This window comes from Tachysurus fulvidraco, chromosome 5 (genome assembly GCF_022655615.1).
Source record: "Tachysurus fulvidraco isolate hzauxx_2018 chromosome 5, HZAU_PFXX_2.0, whole genome shotgun sequence".
NCBI lineage: Eukaryota > Metazoa > Chordata > Actinopteri > Siluriformes > Bagridae > Tachysurus > Tachysurus fulvidraco.
The window spans coordinates 28,187,872-28,201,226 of NC_062522.1; the positions used below are offsets into that span (position 1 = coordinate 28,187,872).

General features: G+C 40.6%; 1 protein-coding gene and 1 non-coding gene across 9 annotated transcripts in view; one reads left to right on the plus strand and one right to left on the minus strand.

The window, feature by feature from the left end:
• Nucleotides 1–11,337, minus strand: part of LOC113634454 (nucleosome-remodeling factor subunit BPTF) — a 40,260-nt gene extending 28,923 nt beyond the window's left edge. For 5 of the 8 annotated variants that reach the window (XM_047813377.1, XM_047813382.1, XM_047813379.1 and 2 more), the window contains exons 1-6: nucleotides 10,530–11,337; nucleotides 6,725–7,198; nucleotides 5,809–6,157; nucleotides 4,687–4,907; nucleotides 838–1,020; nucleotides 151–288 (exon numbers count right to left, since the gene is read on the minus strand). In XM_047813377.1, coding sequence (XP_047669333.1) covers nucleotides 151–288; nucleotides 838–1,020; nucleotides 4,687–4,907; nucleotides 5,809–6,157; nucleotides 6,725–7,198; nucleotides 10,530–11,028 — 1,864 coding nt within the window. In that variant the 5' untranslated portion in view covers nucleotides 11,029–11,337. Of the gene's footprint in view, nucleotides 1–150; nucleotides 289–837; nucleotides 1,021–4,686; nucleotides 4,908–5,808; nucleotides 6,158–6,724; nucleotides 7,199–10,278; nucleotides 10,379–10,529 lie in introns of those variants that run through there. The other 3 variants (XM_047813384.1, XM_047813380.1, XM_047813383.1) reach the window with 3 other exon arrangements.
• A 1,815-nt stretch (nucleotides 11,338–13,152) lies between these two features.
• trnas-aga lies at nucleotides 13,153–13,234 on the plus strand. Its single transcript has one exon. It is a non-coding gene; the product is annotated as a tRNA-Ser (tRNA).
• The last annotated feature ends 121 nt before the right edge of the window (nucleotides 13,235–13,355 follow it).

A 13,355-nucleotide genomic window follows, 5' to 3' on the forward strand; every position in this document is an offset into this window, starting at 1 on the left:
GACAAGCACAAGAAGCCAAAAACTGCAAGAGAACAATTGAAGGCATGAGGGCTTGTAAATGCATGAATCGCTGAAGGTACAGAAGGTCAAGGGGGTAATCCAAGTGCAATGAAATAATAACAGCTAAAGCGCGCGTTTCCAGCGGTGTACCTGTCGTCTCGGGCAGCTCCTCCAGACCGCTCCCTTTCTGGGGCTCACTGAGCTCAGCTGACCTGCCAGAAGGCCCCACAAGCTGGGGCATGGAGGACACAGAAGTCCCCAGAGACTCTGAATCACAGGATGCCTCAGCTACACAAGAACACATACTGAGGTATGAAGCAGTTACTTAAATAAATCCTGAACAAACTGTAAGTAATGCCAAACGAGGGGCAAATTCAATACAAGGGGTCAGGTCACTTCAAGCAGTTACCGTAGTAATTTCAGGATAGAGGAATAAAACAGGAGGTGAAACTAGTGAGTGACAGCTCCTTCTCTGCATCGTATTGCATCACCATGTTATTGATTACATTCCGATGCATCGTATTGCATCACCATGTTATTGATTACATTCCTTTATAAGCACATCCTATAATGTTTTATTCTTAAGTGTAACAAATGTAAAGCCATGAGAAATCTGCTTGGTAGAAGGACAAATTTTCTATATCTGTGAATGTAATGTTTATATCTAAAATTCCTCCATTTTGTGACTCGATCTATGTTTTGTGAAACAAATTCATCCACTGTTTAACGATCTCATTAGGCACACATCTTGTCAAGTAAAATGTGCTGGTGAAGGGTGAAGGTACAGTGACCAGAGCTTTCTTTTCTCTGAACTGGGATGTGCCTTTACATTACTACCTGCAGGGTTGTCCTCCTCAGTGCCTGTTTGGACCTGTAGGGATTGGTCATCAGGGGCCTCAGTGGTAGAGAGCTGTTCCTGTGATTCCTCCCTTTTAAATTTCTGCAGCTCCTCTGTGGCTTTTCTCTTCACCTCCTCCATCTCCTGCTCCTGCTTGGCTCTCACTCGCTCCAGGATCTCCTCTAAGGGAAGGGATATGAGCCATTTAACCCGCTGCAGATTCAAAAGCTTACATCACAATACACATCAGAGGGGCGTAATGAACACAGCCATGTGGTGCATCAATTCATTATTGCCAAAGTTACACCTGTTTCCATAAGAAGATCTCAGACCAGATAGAAACAGAACCTTTCTCCGTTTCTCTCACTCGTGACCTTGGAATCAAATAGATTTTTTAAAATTCTCTATTTCAGATACTTCTGATACCAAACACGTATTGGCTGATTGAACAGTGATTTAGGCTCGTGGGATCTTAAGTGTGTAACCTAGTGCAGTGGTCCCCAACCTTTTTTTCGCCGCGGACCTGTCAATGTTTGATCATTTTACCGCGGCCGCTGGGGGTGGGGGGTGGCGGCTATACAATTAAATTAAAATTAATAATTTTAATTTAATTGTATTTAATCGTGCCTTTTTAACTCACTACAAAGCTAAATCAATGAGAACCCTGAGCTTGTTTCTTTGCAATGAGGCGGTTCCATCTGGGGTAATAGGAGACAATGACACCCGAAGTGTGTTGCTTATGTCCAGTTTATTCCGTTGTTTTGTTTTGGTTGCCGTCACTGCAGAAAACCCCACTTCACACAGATAGCATGTCGGAAATTGCAATAGGGATTTAAGTGCTGTGGTGGCAATCTCAGGGTATTCCACCATGACTTTAATCCAGAACACCGGCAGTGTTTCTAATTTTCTAACGACGTCTGTTTCGTACTCATTTTTGCTAATTTGTGGGTTAAATTTGAGCAAACACACTATACACGTACAACAAGCACTGTTAAACATGAGAAAGTACCGGTGAACAGAGAGAAGAGCGATACACACCTTCTCTCTCCACCAAAGCTACAACACCACTGCCGCTTGCAGCCGCTCAGCTCCAGACGTCACCTAAACCCGGCCCGATATTTTGCGCATACGCGGTATTGGTGCGGCTTTAGTTGACATCTCTCAGCTCCCGGTTAACCTCTCATCCATGGAAAGTCGCACAAACCCGAGAGAAATACACCACAGTAAATAAAATGGAAATAATTTAATGTTCCTTGGTTCACGGACTGGTACCGGTCCGCGGCCCGGGGGTTGGGGACCACTGACCTAGTGAACCAGAGTTAACATATTCAATGAGACTTAAAAGCACTTTGTACGACACTCTGTAGAACGGCGTCTGCCAAATGCTGTAGATGTAAATATAAGAGAATTCAGGGCAAGTTCAATTTTTTTTTTACCAAAACTATTGATTTAATTTCATGCCACTGCTGCCACTACAGGTGTGTGTAAAAAAGAATAAGAGAGAAGCAATGAAGAAATGTGAGGAGAGTGAGAGTGGAAGTGTGAAGACATCGAGACAAATGTTAAGTTTTATGTTTTTTTCCTTTCTCCAGTGTCACGTCTCTCGTTTTTTTTCTTCTGAAATTATTACGACAAAAAAAGTATATACAGCTTCAAAAGTTATCAAGAAATCAGGAAGTGCTCTGGCTTTACTATGGTAGAAAACCTACTGACCGTTTAGGTTTAGAAACCTTATAGATACCCTCACCATATCAACCATGGCATGTTTTCTTTGTTAAATACTGACACTATTTAATGTGTAATAGAAATGTAGGTCTGAATCATTGAATTCAACAATTCTCCCTTGATCCATTGCTTTTCTAGACACATCACACTTCTACACACACTCTCTCTTTTTTTGCATTTTCTGGTGCGTGGCTTCCGTGAAAGCTGATAAAGATCTAAAAAGGCTTCTTAAAAACAGAGATATGATCACATCTACACCAAAACGAAATATAAATAACATTTTGCTTTTGTTTCCCACTTGAATAGATGATAAAAGTGAAAAAAGACTTAATGACATAAGCATCATGCTTGTATAAGAAACTAATAAATCAATTTTCTTTTTTTTATATTTAGATTATCGCAAACATTGTCAAATTTGAAGAGGTTGCGTAATTGCATTTATATTTGCCTGTAAGAAAAACAAGCAATCCAACAAGTGAATAAAATGAAAGTGTCGAACAGCATTCAGAGCCTTTTCATAGACAATTAACACACACCCAGTGCCATGCACAGTACTCAATTATCACTGCATGACAATTCTTTTACTATTCATGCTAAAAGCCCTACCCTGCTTCATAAACAACGTCAGCTAACTAAGCCATTCAGAAACCACCCTGAGGCTTCCAAAAAACCTGAAACAAAATGTGGTCAAGTCGGTTTTTTATTGCTGCCAGAACATTAAATCCACTGACAGGTGACAAGAATAACGATGATTATCTTGTTACAATGGCAGCCAGCAAGGAGTGGGGTATATGGGACAGCAAGTGAATGGTCAGTTCTCAAAGTTGGTCCGTGGGAATCAGGGAAAAAATGGGCAATCATAAGGATCTATGCGATTTTGACAAGGGCTAAAAAGTTATGGGTAGATGACTGGGTAAGATCATCTCTAAAACAGTTGTAGAGTGATTAATACCTGCCATAAGTAGTCCAAGGAAGGGGAGAAGGGGAAGGACATCCAGGAAACAGTCAATGGGGTCATGCTGACGCCTGAATACCACAAAAAAACATCTGCAATGGGCATTGAGGATCAGAACTGGACCATGGAGCAATGGTAGAAGGTGGCCTGGTTTGATGAATCGCTTTTCTTTTTTTAAACTACATCATGTGGATGGCTGGGTGCAAATATTGGAGTGTTTTTACCACTACACCTCTGTAACAACCTCTGTTGAAGATCAAATGCCAGCCTTTGGGGGCAACGGTATCCAATAATGACAGTGGCCTCTTTCAGCAGGATACAGCTCCCTGCCACACTGCTGAAATAGTTCTGGAATGGTTTGAGGAATATGACAACGATTTTATTTGCCTAGACAATATTAGGTGAGGTGTTTGTAACGTTTTGGCTGGTCAGTGTATCACGTGATGCCGTGTTCACAGGACTATGTTAAGCTCAAGAAAAGGCTGCAGTACAGTGCACACTACCACAGCGACAGACTGAGCCACAACTGTGCAGTAAAGGCTACATGGTAGAACAAGGGTCCCCAAAAGATTTATGAAAATGATCACTATGAATGTAGGAATTATAAAGTTAAGTGTTATTTATACATTCTCTATATAGCTCTTCTACATTTAGAAGATTAAAAACCATTGTCCAGAAAATCTATTATTTATCCAGAAAATTAATCAAGTCAGGATAAAAAGGTTTGGCGAATTCCTGTACAACAACGGCCATTTTGTGTCTCTTACAACTTTACACTGTCATCATGATTGATGTCAGGAGCTCAATTTATTATTTATCCAAAATACATGTTCTGTGGTAGCCTAGTGGTTAAGGGGTTAGGCTACCAATCGGAAGGTTGTAAGTTTGATCCCAGGTCCACTAAGCTGCCGCTTTTGGCCCCATGAGAAAGGCCCTTAACCCTCAATTGCTCAGCTGTATAAAAATAAGATAATGTAAGTTGCTATGGATAAGGGCGTCTGCCAAATGTGGTAAATGTTTGGTTCCTTTCCTGCAGCTTTAGTCAATTAGAATCAAAAAAGTGTCTGGCCCCTTGTTTTGTCCACAGGTGAGTGCGACAGTACCAAGGTTTAATTGCACTACGGTATGATCAGAGGGAAATAATATGCACAGCATAACTGATCCTTACCGTTAGCTGCAGTGAGGTAAGACTTGTTATTGCCTCTGGCTTTGTTAGTGAGCTCCTCAGTGATGTCCATGTGTGTGTGGATCTCATCTCGCAGTTCCTCCAGTGTGGTCCACAGCTGTTTCTCCCAGTAGGTCTTATCCAGCACTTCTAATAGTTCCGCCAGCTGCACCTTGGTACTGTAATACCAGATCGCCTTGTCCTCGTGCTCGCCATCTTCCTCACTGAAATTATTATACATTGGTTATTATAGTCAACACGCAAGTCATTTCACAGGAGTTTAACTTGTGTATTTAGTCTGTAAATAACAATCTAACAATGCAGTAAATAATCTAACAACTCATTTCAGAGATTATTAGGTGCACATTTACTCTATGTCAGATTATACAATTAATATCCCCTAATGATGAAAGAAAAACTACCAAGTTCAGAGTCTTCAATCAGCATGATCCGTGTTTGTTGGACAAACAAAATACAGCTTGCATAAACAAACCCTAGAGATTTTTCCTATCTATTAGCATTAGTTTCTTTACCTTCCACCATTGCCATTTCAATATTTGTACCTGTAGCGAGTGGGATTCATAATATAGCTGATTCTTTCAACTTCAATCAAATATTTATCACCAATACAGTAATAATGTTGATTTGTAATGATGTTGAATTTTATTTTAAACATTTCAGAACTTTGACTATCTTTGGTCACAGTAGAAAACCTGATGGTGTTAAATGAACTCACAACCTGCCAACAGGAGATTTTAGCTATGGTCAAGCGCTACAGAAAAACATGTCACGTGTTATTTATTCACTTTATTTCTAGTTGAACGGTTCAAATTAAGTGTGTTTAAAAATAATGTGCTTCACATTGAAATAAATGTGACTCAATGCTGCATGCAAGGAAAAATTAGGAAACAGGAAAATCTATCTTTGGAAAATTCCTTTTAATCACTACAAACTGCAGGTTAATTCATTAGTTGAGCACAGTTATGTAATGTAGTTATACTCTCATTGCCACTAGATTCAAAAAGAGAAAACTTCATTAATAGACTTTTAAAAAAACTAACAAACCATGTGATGATGTCACGTGGAAACTGGTACATTGGTCCTTACACTAAGCTTTACACTCACACTATTATCCTTCGGTTTAGGAACCAGTATTTCCTCCTGTGACGGTCGAATCCGATTGGCTCGTGTCTGATGTAGGGGCGGGTCTTCTGACTCTCTGTGAGACTGTCGAACACGCCTGGCACCCGGTGAGCTACACACACCTCACACTGCCACTCCTCCTCGGGCACCTGGAGCAGCGGTGGCTTCACGCACTCCAGGTGATAGACAGCAGAGCATGTCTCGCAGCACAACAAGTCACCAAGGTGATGGCACACGCGGCAGTGATCGTCGTACGTGATCACGCCCTCTGACATCAGCTCCTCCCGTGCCACATTAGTCGCCAAGTACTGATCCACCAGGAACTGTAGGACTGCAAGGAGGAGATGTGACAAAAACTCAAACATCCACACTGATCAAACATTTTACAACCTACGACCCTCTGTACTGAGCTTCCGTATACGGAAATGTCATGAACTACAAAGCGAATGTGAAATAAATGCATATAATCTGTATATATATACACACACACACATACAATATAATTCACATTGCTGTGGTATAAAAGGAATAAAACATACAACATGCACCTGTGTTTTTTTGTTTATATATATATAAACAAAAAAACACAGGTGCATGTTGTATGTTTTATTCCTTTTATACCACAGCAATTTGCCACAGCTAACATTTGTATTTAATAAAGAATGCCATGTTGTTCATTTTATGTTTATAATTGCGTTCATTGTGTAATTGTGGAACAATTGTGTATTGTGGAACAAGTTGCTGTTATCATGTGTAATAACTGTAGACAGTTGTTCGCTCACCAGCTATTATAGAAAATACATCAACACCTTCTGACCAATCAGAATTGAGGATTCAAAAGAGACGTTCAAAACAATATATTTGATGCATATTTTCCTGATCAAAACCATACACAAACCTTTCAGCTTGCTCTCAAGAGGTTCGTAGGGGAAGTTGTCTTGGTTCTGGAAGCTCAGAAGATGCTGGTACTCGAGATCACTCTCGCAGTAGGCCCGCACCACCTCGGGCCACGTCATCCCATCCAAAAAATAAAGGGTCGAGTTCACGCTGTCCTTCAGATCTGCTGGGCCGAAGTTCGTGTTAGACGTGTCCTCCTCACGCAGGATGGCCTTCATGAGCGAGATGTGAGTCTCGGCCAGCAGCGTGCACTGATCCTGTCCGGACAGAGCTGTGCAGAAGTCCTCAAAGGGGAAAGGAGAGAGACGCAACACCGTGCTAAAGTTCCGCAGCACCTCATAGATGGAAGCTGCCGTGAGGAGGTGCGTCGCTGGCACCAGCACATCATCGGATGACTTGGGGAGTTCCAGATAGGGGACATTCTCCTTCTCAAAGACAGGGGAACATGGACGATGCACACGAGTTCTCCTACGGCCTAAAGGTATAAAAAAGGAACAGAAATGATTGTGAAGTATAGAAATTAAAATTGCCAAAAGAAGAAGAGTTGAAGAAAACATGAATGTACAATACTAAAGGTGAATACACGAGGGTCAGACAGACAGACAGACAGACAGAAAGATAGACAAAGAACAGGCTCAGATAAAAGAGAAAGAGACAGAGAGAACAGACAGACAGACATGCATGGATGTTAACGAGGCAGAGAGGAGGACAACTATGCAGAGAGACGGAAAGAAAAAGGGGTGAAATTGTGACAGTCAGAGACAGAAAAAGAGAGACATAACAGCAGGAAGACAGATATATGACAGCAGCCAAGCTGATAGACAAAAATTAAGATGAAGTGAAAAAATGTTTCAGTTTTATCTATTTCAGGTCCTACACAGTAATCGGCTCATATCTACAATCTAGATAATTAAAGTCAATAATACACACGTCCCATTCATGGTCGCCGATTTTCCTAATACGCATCAAAAAACAAATCCTTTGTGTTTGTTCATATTGTTTTCTTTAATCTAAATAATATGGAACACATTTGTCTGTCCATGTCATGTTACACCTATAACACTAAGAAGAAAGTAAACAAATCTCTCATGCTTTTGAATACTGATCCACTTTATCCCGGAAAGGTCACATGACTAGCTGTTTGTTTCACTGACACTTACTCTGAGCAGGCAGTGAGATACTTGGCGAAGTCAATTTCTTGACTAAAAAACAAACTAGAATTCAGCCAAACCTCACACCCTTTTACACTGTCTGTAAAAGACCGGCCTTTTGTTTTGTGTCCTTTATGGACACAAGTGATGAACTAGTAAAAATCTGTCAGAATGTGCCTCCTTAAAGCACTTCATCATTTTGTTATTATTCCCATTTTGTCCAGTAGTAGTATCTGCTAACAAGCAGATCTGACGATCAAACCTTCGGCGACGTTTGAGCTGGAGGTAGTGGGATGTAGTCATTCCTCAGCTCTCTCTGTAAAAATGATATCAATGGTCAGCTAAATAGTAGCACAAAAATAAAGCAGAAAACTACACTACCATAATATTACAGGCTTCAGCGCTGGTGTTGGGAAATGAAGTCGCCACTTTACAAGCTCCAGAAAACTTTCACAGATATACAACACATCAAAATCTACTGTTTAGCACATTCTGCTCACGCTGACGTAACAACTACAACAAGCTCTTAGCAAGAAACAGCACACACTTGATTAAGAATAAGTAAATGCCATGCAACGACACGGCAGCACGTTCCCACGACATGCTCCCTCGAGTGCAGTGTCCTAAATAAGCTTGAGGTGCAGGGAAAAAATTCTTCCATTGTTTACTGAGTACTTTAAGCTTGAAGAAATAAGACCCATGCACCCTAATGGTATCGTTCAGAAGGTCATATCAGTAAATACATTTCAAATACGAGTAGCTCAAGTCTCTGTTCAGAGGATTATGGAGCGATGTAGGAAACCTGGATAGTTATTTTGTCCAGAAAAGCAATAAAAACTCTATGGTACTGAAATGTAATGTTTCTTGGAAGTGTCTGATCTTTAGGATTACCTGACAAATAGGAGTTCCTTTTGAACACTTTCCACTAATGTCTTGATATGGATGTTTAACCTCTAATGGTTAACATTAAAAGTTCAGGCTATCTACTATGTACATACATTGTGTTGTCAGTACAGCTGATTGTGAAGACAAACTACTCTCCAAACACTCAAGTCTGTGTGCCTATGTTTCCAACAAACAATCACTACTTAACACTCTTCCCAACAACCAATCACTGCTTAACACTCTTCCCAACAACCAATCACTGCTCACCAATGTATGCAAAGACTAATCAATCACTGCACACTACTGTAACCCAACAACCAATCACTAATCATCATTGTATGTCCTATGCACAGACTTGTTTGCTCTTCATTTTAAACTTTCTTCCTTTATACATACAAGCAATAAAAGCAAAGAACCTTTCATTTGTCGCAGTGCAGTGCAGTTTTGTTCGCAGTGCGCTTTCAAAATCCAAGAAGCACTGACCCGTTCTACTACATAACTTGAACTCTGTGTTGCAGGTGTGTGCACACTACACGACTTCTTGTACAAGTGGTGCACACTACACAATCTCATGAAAATAAACACAAGATCCATCTATCATGTGACTCACTCTTTTGAATGTGGAGTAAATCTCAATTTGTGGCAAGAGCAGACGAGCAGCGAGCAGTGAAATTAACTATAGCTATTGTTGAACTGGGCTTCAGCAAGAATCGTTTACATGTTTATTTTTGCTGTTCCTAACAGCCATTTGGGTATGACACACCAAATGACTTCTTATAGACATAATATTACAGCGCATGCATTGTGTCCTTGCCCTCCCACATAAATAGACGAATGAAATTCGAAGGAAGTTTAACCTGCCACAGGAGCTGCTGAAACAGTTCTACTCAGCCGTCATAGAGTCTGTTCTGTGCACGTCAATAACTGTCTGGTTCGGTTCAGCAACAAAATCAGACATCAGAAGACTACACAGAACGGTTTGGACTGCCAGAAGGATTGTTGGTGTTCATCTGCCCACTCTTAAAAACTGTATATATCCAGAGTGAGGAAAAGGGTTTAGAAAATCACTCTGGATCCCTCACATCCTTTGTGAACTTTTACCATCTGCCCAGCGATACAGAACCCCAAATCCCAGCACAACCAGGCACAAGAATAGCGTGTTCCCCCTGACAAATTTACCTCAGGAAGTTAAATATTCCTCCATTATTCAATAGCAACATGCAATAACCTTACATTTAATTGTTAAATCCCTAAATTTCATTCTATTCAATTCCATTCCACTATCTCTATAGCACAACCGTACATATAACTTGTTTATTTATTTTTTCAATTTTATTTTAAGTTTTTTTGTACATATTTTGTGGTAATCTCATCTTGTTGTCTCTGTGTACTGTGAGTGTTTGACTCTAAAACAATTGGTAATAAAACTCTTTCTGAATCTGAATCTGAATCTGAATCCGAAATGACTTAATCCTGAGGAGTCGACACTGAATCACTTAAACATTACAACAATATTTACATAAACTCTCTGTAAGAAGCAGAAGACGCTGATGCACCACCTCTCGACAAACACAAGCGGCCTCCATTTTGAACAAATCTGACTTTTTATCCAAAATGGGAAAAATAACGGTATTGATGGAACTTTGATTGGCACTTGGAGCGACCCGAATCCACGCATGCGCACTAAGCACTTTAAAAATGTGATGAGCCAAAACATTAGCTTCAAAGCTAACGTTAAGTAGAAATCATCCCTCGCTAGCTAACATTTACCCGGTGTGTCGCCGCAGGTGCTGCTGCAGCTCGCGTCGTCCTCGTCCTCGTCCGGCGGTTCCTCCACATAATCAGAGCCATCGTCGTCATCATCATCATCATCTAAATGCTCTTCTTCATTATCTTCTTCAGATCGCCGGAAGAAGTCGTCCTCGTCTTCCTCGGAGTGTAAAGTCACCACGTCGTCTTCCTCCTCGTTGCTGCTCTCGTGGTCGTCGTAAATTATTTTGCTCAATGTTTTGCGCCTTCCTCCTCTTCCTCTTCCTCCCCGTTTGCCCCTGCTGCCTCTGCCTCCTCTGCCCCTTGGTAACGAGCTTCCTCTCCGTCGCCCCCTTTTTGATGGCTGGTAGTTCTCATCCAGCACACAGTCGAGTATCCACAGCCCTCTGCCTCTGCCCCTACCCCTGCCTCTGCCTCTGCTGCCTCGCCTTCCACGCAGCACCGCTGCCTCCTCCGGCACCAGTCCCCTTACAGCTGGTCTACTTCTTCTTCCTCTCATGTTGTTTTTATAAAAGGATGTTACACTATTTTATTGCTGTTTTCTCTTTATTTACAACCTTATTTCGCGCCACGAGTCGTACAGAAAGAAAATCACACCAAAGCACGATATTATCAATAAACTCCGAGCCCAGCCTCCCATAAACTTCTTTCCAAAAGTCCGTCACAAGCAGCGGACTCGATTAACGGGCGAAAGCTCGAACGGAATGGCCGGTGTCCCGCTCCGGGTCGCACACAGCCGCCATTTTTCTTCCCCTCTTTCCCTACTAAAAACAGCAGAAGGCCTTCTCCAGCTCGTGCGGTATTTTGTTCTGCACCTGTTTTCCTACACATCCCGCCTTCTACAACATGATTGGCCGCCTCCTGTGCAGTCGATTCGTTTGTAGTTAACCTTGTCCATTCAGCGGATTGGTTAAGAATAATAACCAATCATAGTGCAGGAGGCGGGACTTGGCTGAATGCAGGTGGAAAAAACACTAAACGTAGTTATGCGAGGTCACGTGTCGCACTCTACAATGAACTTTCTGCGGCGTCACGTGACACCACAAAACGCCCGAGTAAACGCTGAATTTGTTTATTTACATCCTGCAGCCGTTAAGTTATGTAACGTTTTTAACAATAACGATCTCCTGTTTTGCGACAAATACCATTAACTGGGTAAAAGAAAGGAAGGTGATGGAAAAGACTAATTACAAGTGTTTCAACTTGGTAAATACAGCAGAATAATCCAAAAATAATGTATTGCATGAACCATCAATTTTCACCAGAGACCAAAATATATACTAAAAGAACTTCTTAAATTAGGTTCGTTTAGATAAATAAATAAATAAATAAATAAATAAATACGGGGGAGCCTGTGCCTATCTCAGGCGTCATCGGGCATCAAGGAAGAAGTTCGGATAAGCGGTAGAAAATGAATGAATGAATGAATGAATGGACAAATAATACAGTATATGGCCAAAGGTTTGAAGACCATCATCAAAGTTTGGATAAGACTTTCTGTAAGTCTCAGTTTATTCAGCCACAATGAGGTCAGGCACTGACATGTGACAAAATGAGGCCTGGGGTTACATTGTGGGTCAGTGCCGTTTGAGCTGAGGTCAGTTCTCTGTGCAGGTTCTTCCTGTAATTTACACCTTGATTGCAGGTTAGGACAAAGTAATTTCCCACCATTAAAAGTGTCACAACAGCATGAGTCAACATTCAGTCCACTATTTAGAGGGTTAAAACATGATAAAACACCAAAAACATATGGCAGTCTTGCCCAAAGTCTCCTTCATAGTTTTTTTTTATCATAACATTTTGTATAAACTGCACAATTCTGCTATATGTGTCAGTCTTCATATGTGCCAGTGTTTAGAGTAAAACATCTTAGGCCACTGAAAAACAACCAAAAACATTAAACTGCAGTCTGACGAGGATTTAAAGTCAAGATGGAACCTGGCGATAACATTATAAAGCCATAATGCAGTGAAATGTTAGGAAAATAAGCAAATTTTGTTTAATGCAGAAACCACAGCCCTGGAGAAGACGTTTATTTTACTCTAAAGTAGAAAACCTTAGTGTCAGAAAATGATAGAAATCAGTTCCTTTAACCTTTTGTTCAACACAAGAAGTCTACAGGGCAGAGGATTGTGTGTCAAGCTGCATTTTTGTCTTTTTGTCTTTTTGTGATACATTTTGTTATAGGAAATTTGGGTTGTAAATTGAACTCCTTTCACTTTAGGCAGATTCACAGCATCCTGTTGTTGATGATTATCCTGTAACAGCACAGCCATGATGCTTAAGAACTAATATTCTTATTTATGTATTAGGTGAAGCTTGGTGAGATTATAGTGGTTAGTGAATCTTTATTTGACATTTCATAAAACGAAAAATGTTTAAACAAAAAAACAAACAAACAAACAAAAAAAGATATTTGTTGTTGTTAAGTGCAGTGTTGTTGTGGATTTTATTCAGAGCCCCACTATAGAGATAGGTGCGTTCAAGTTTCCACCATTTTAATGTAAGTATCGGTTAACGTGGCTAACTCAAACATTTCTGTTTTAATACACAGAAGCACTATTATTTTCACTATTATTATAGACTTTTTTTTGTCGTTGAAATAACATAAGATAAGTACCGAGTTGTCGTGGCCGAGTGGTTAAGGCGATGGACTAGAAATCCATTGGGGTCTCCCCGCGCAGGTTCGAATCCTGCCGACAACGGATAACATTTTATTTAAAGTTTTTAAAGAAATACTCTACATTCGGTGACAACTCGACGTGAGCATTTAATATTCGCGACACAAATTCCAATAATAAAATGTTTACTCTTAGAGCTAATCTA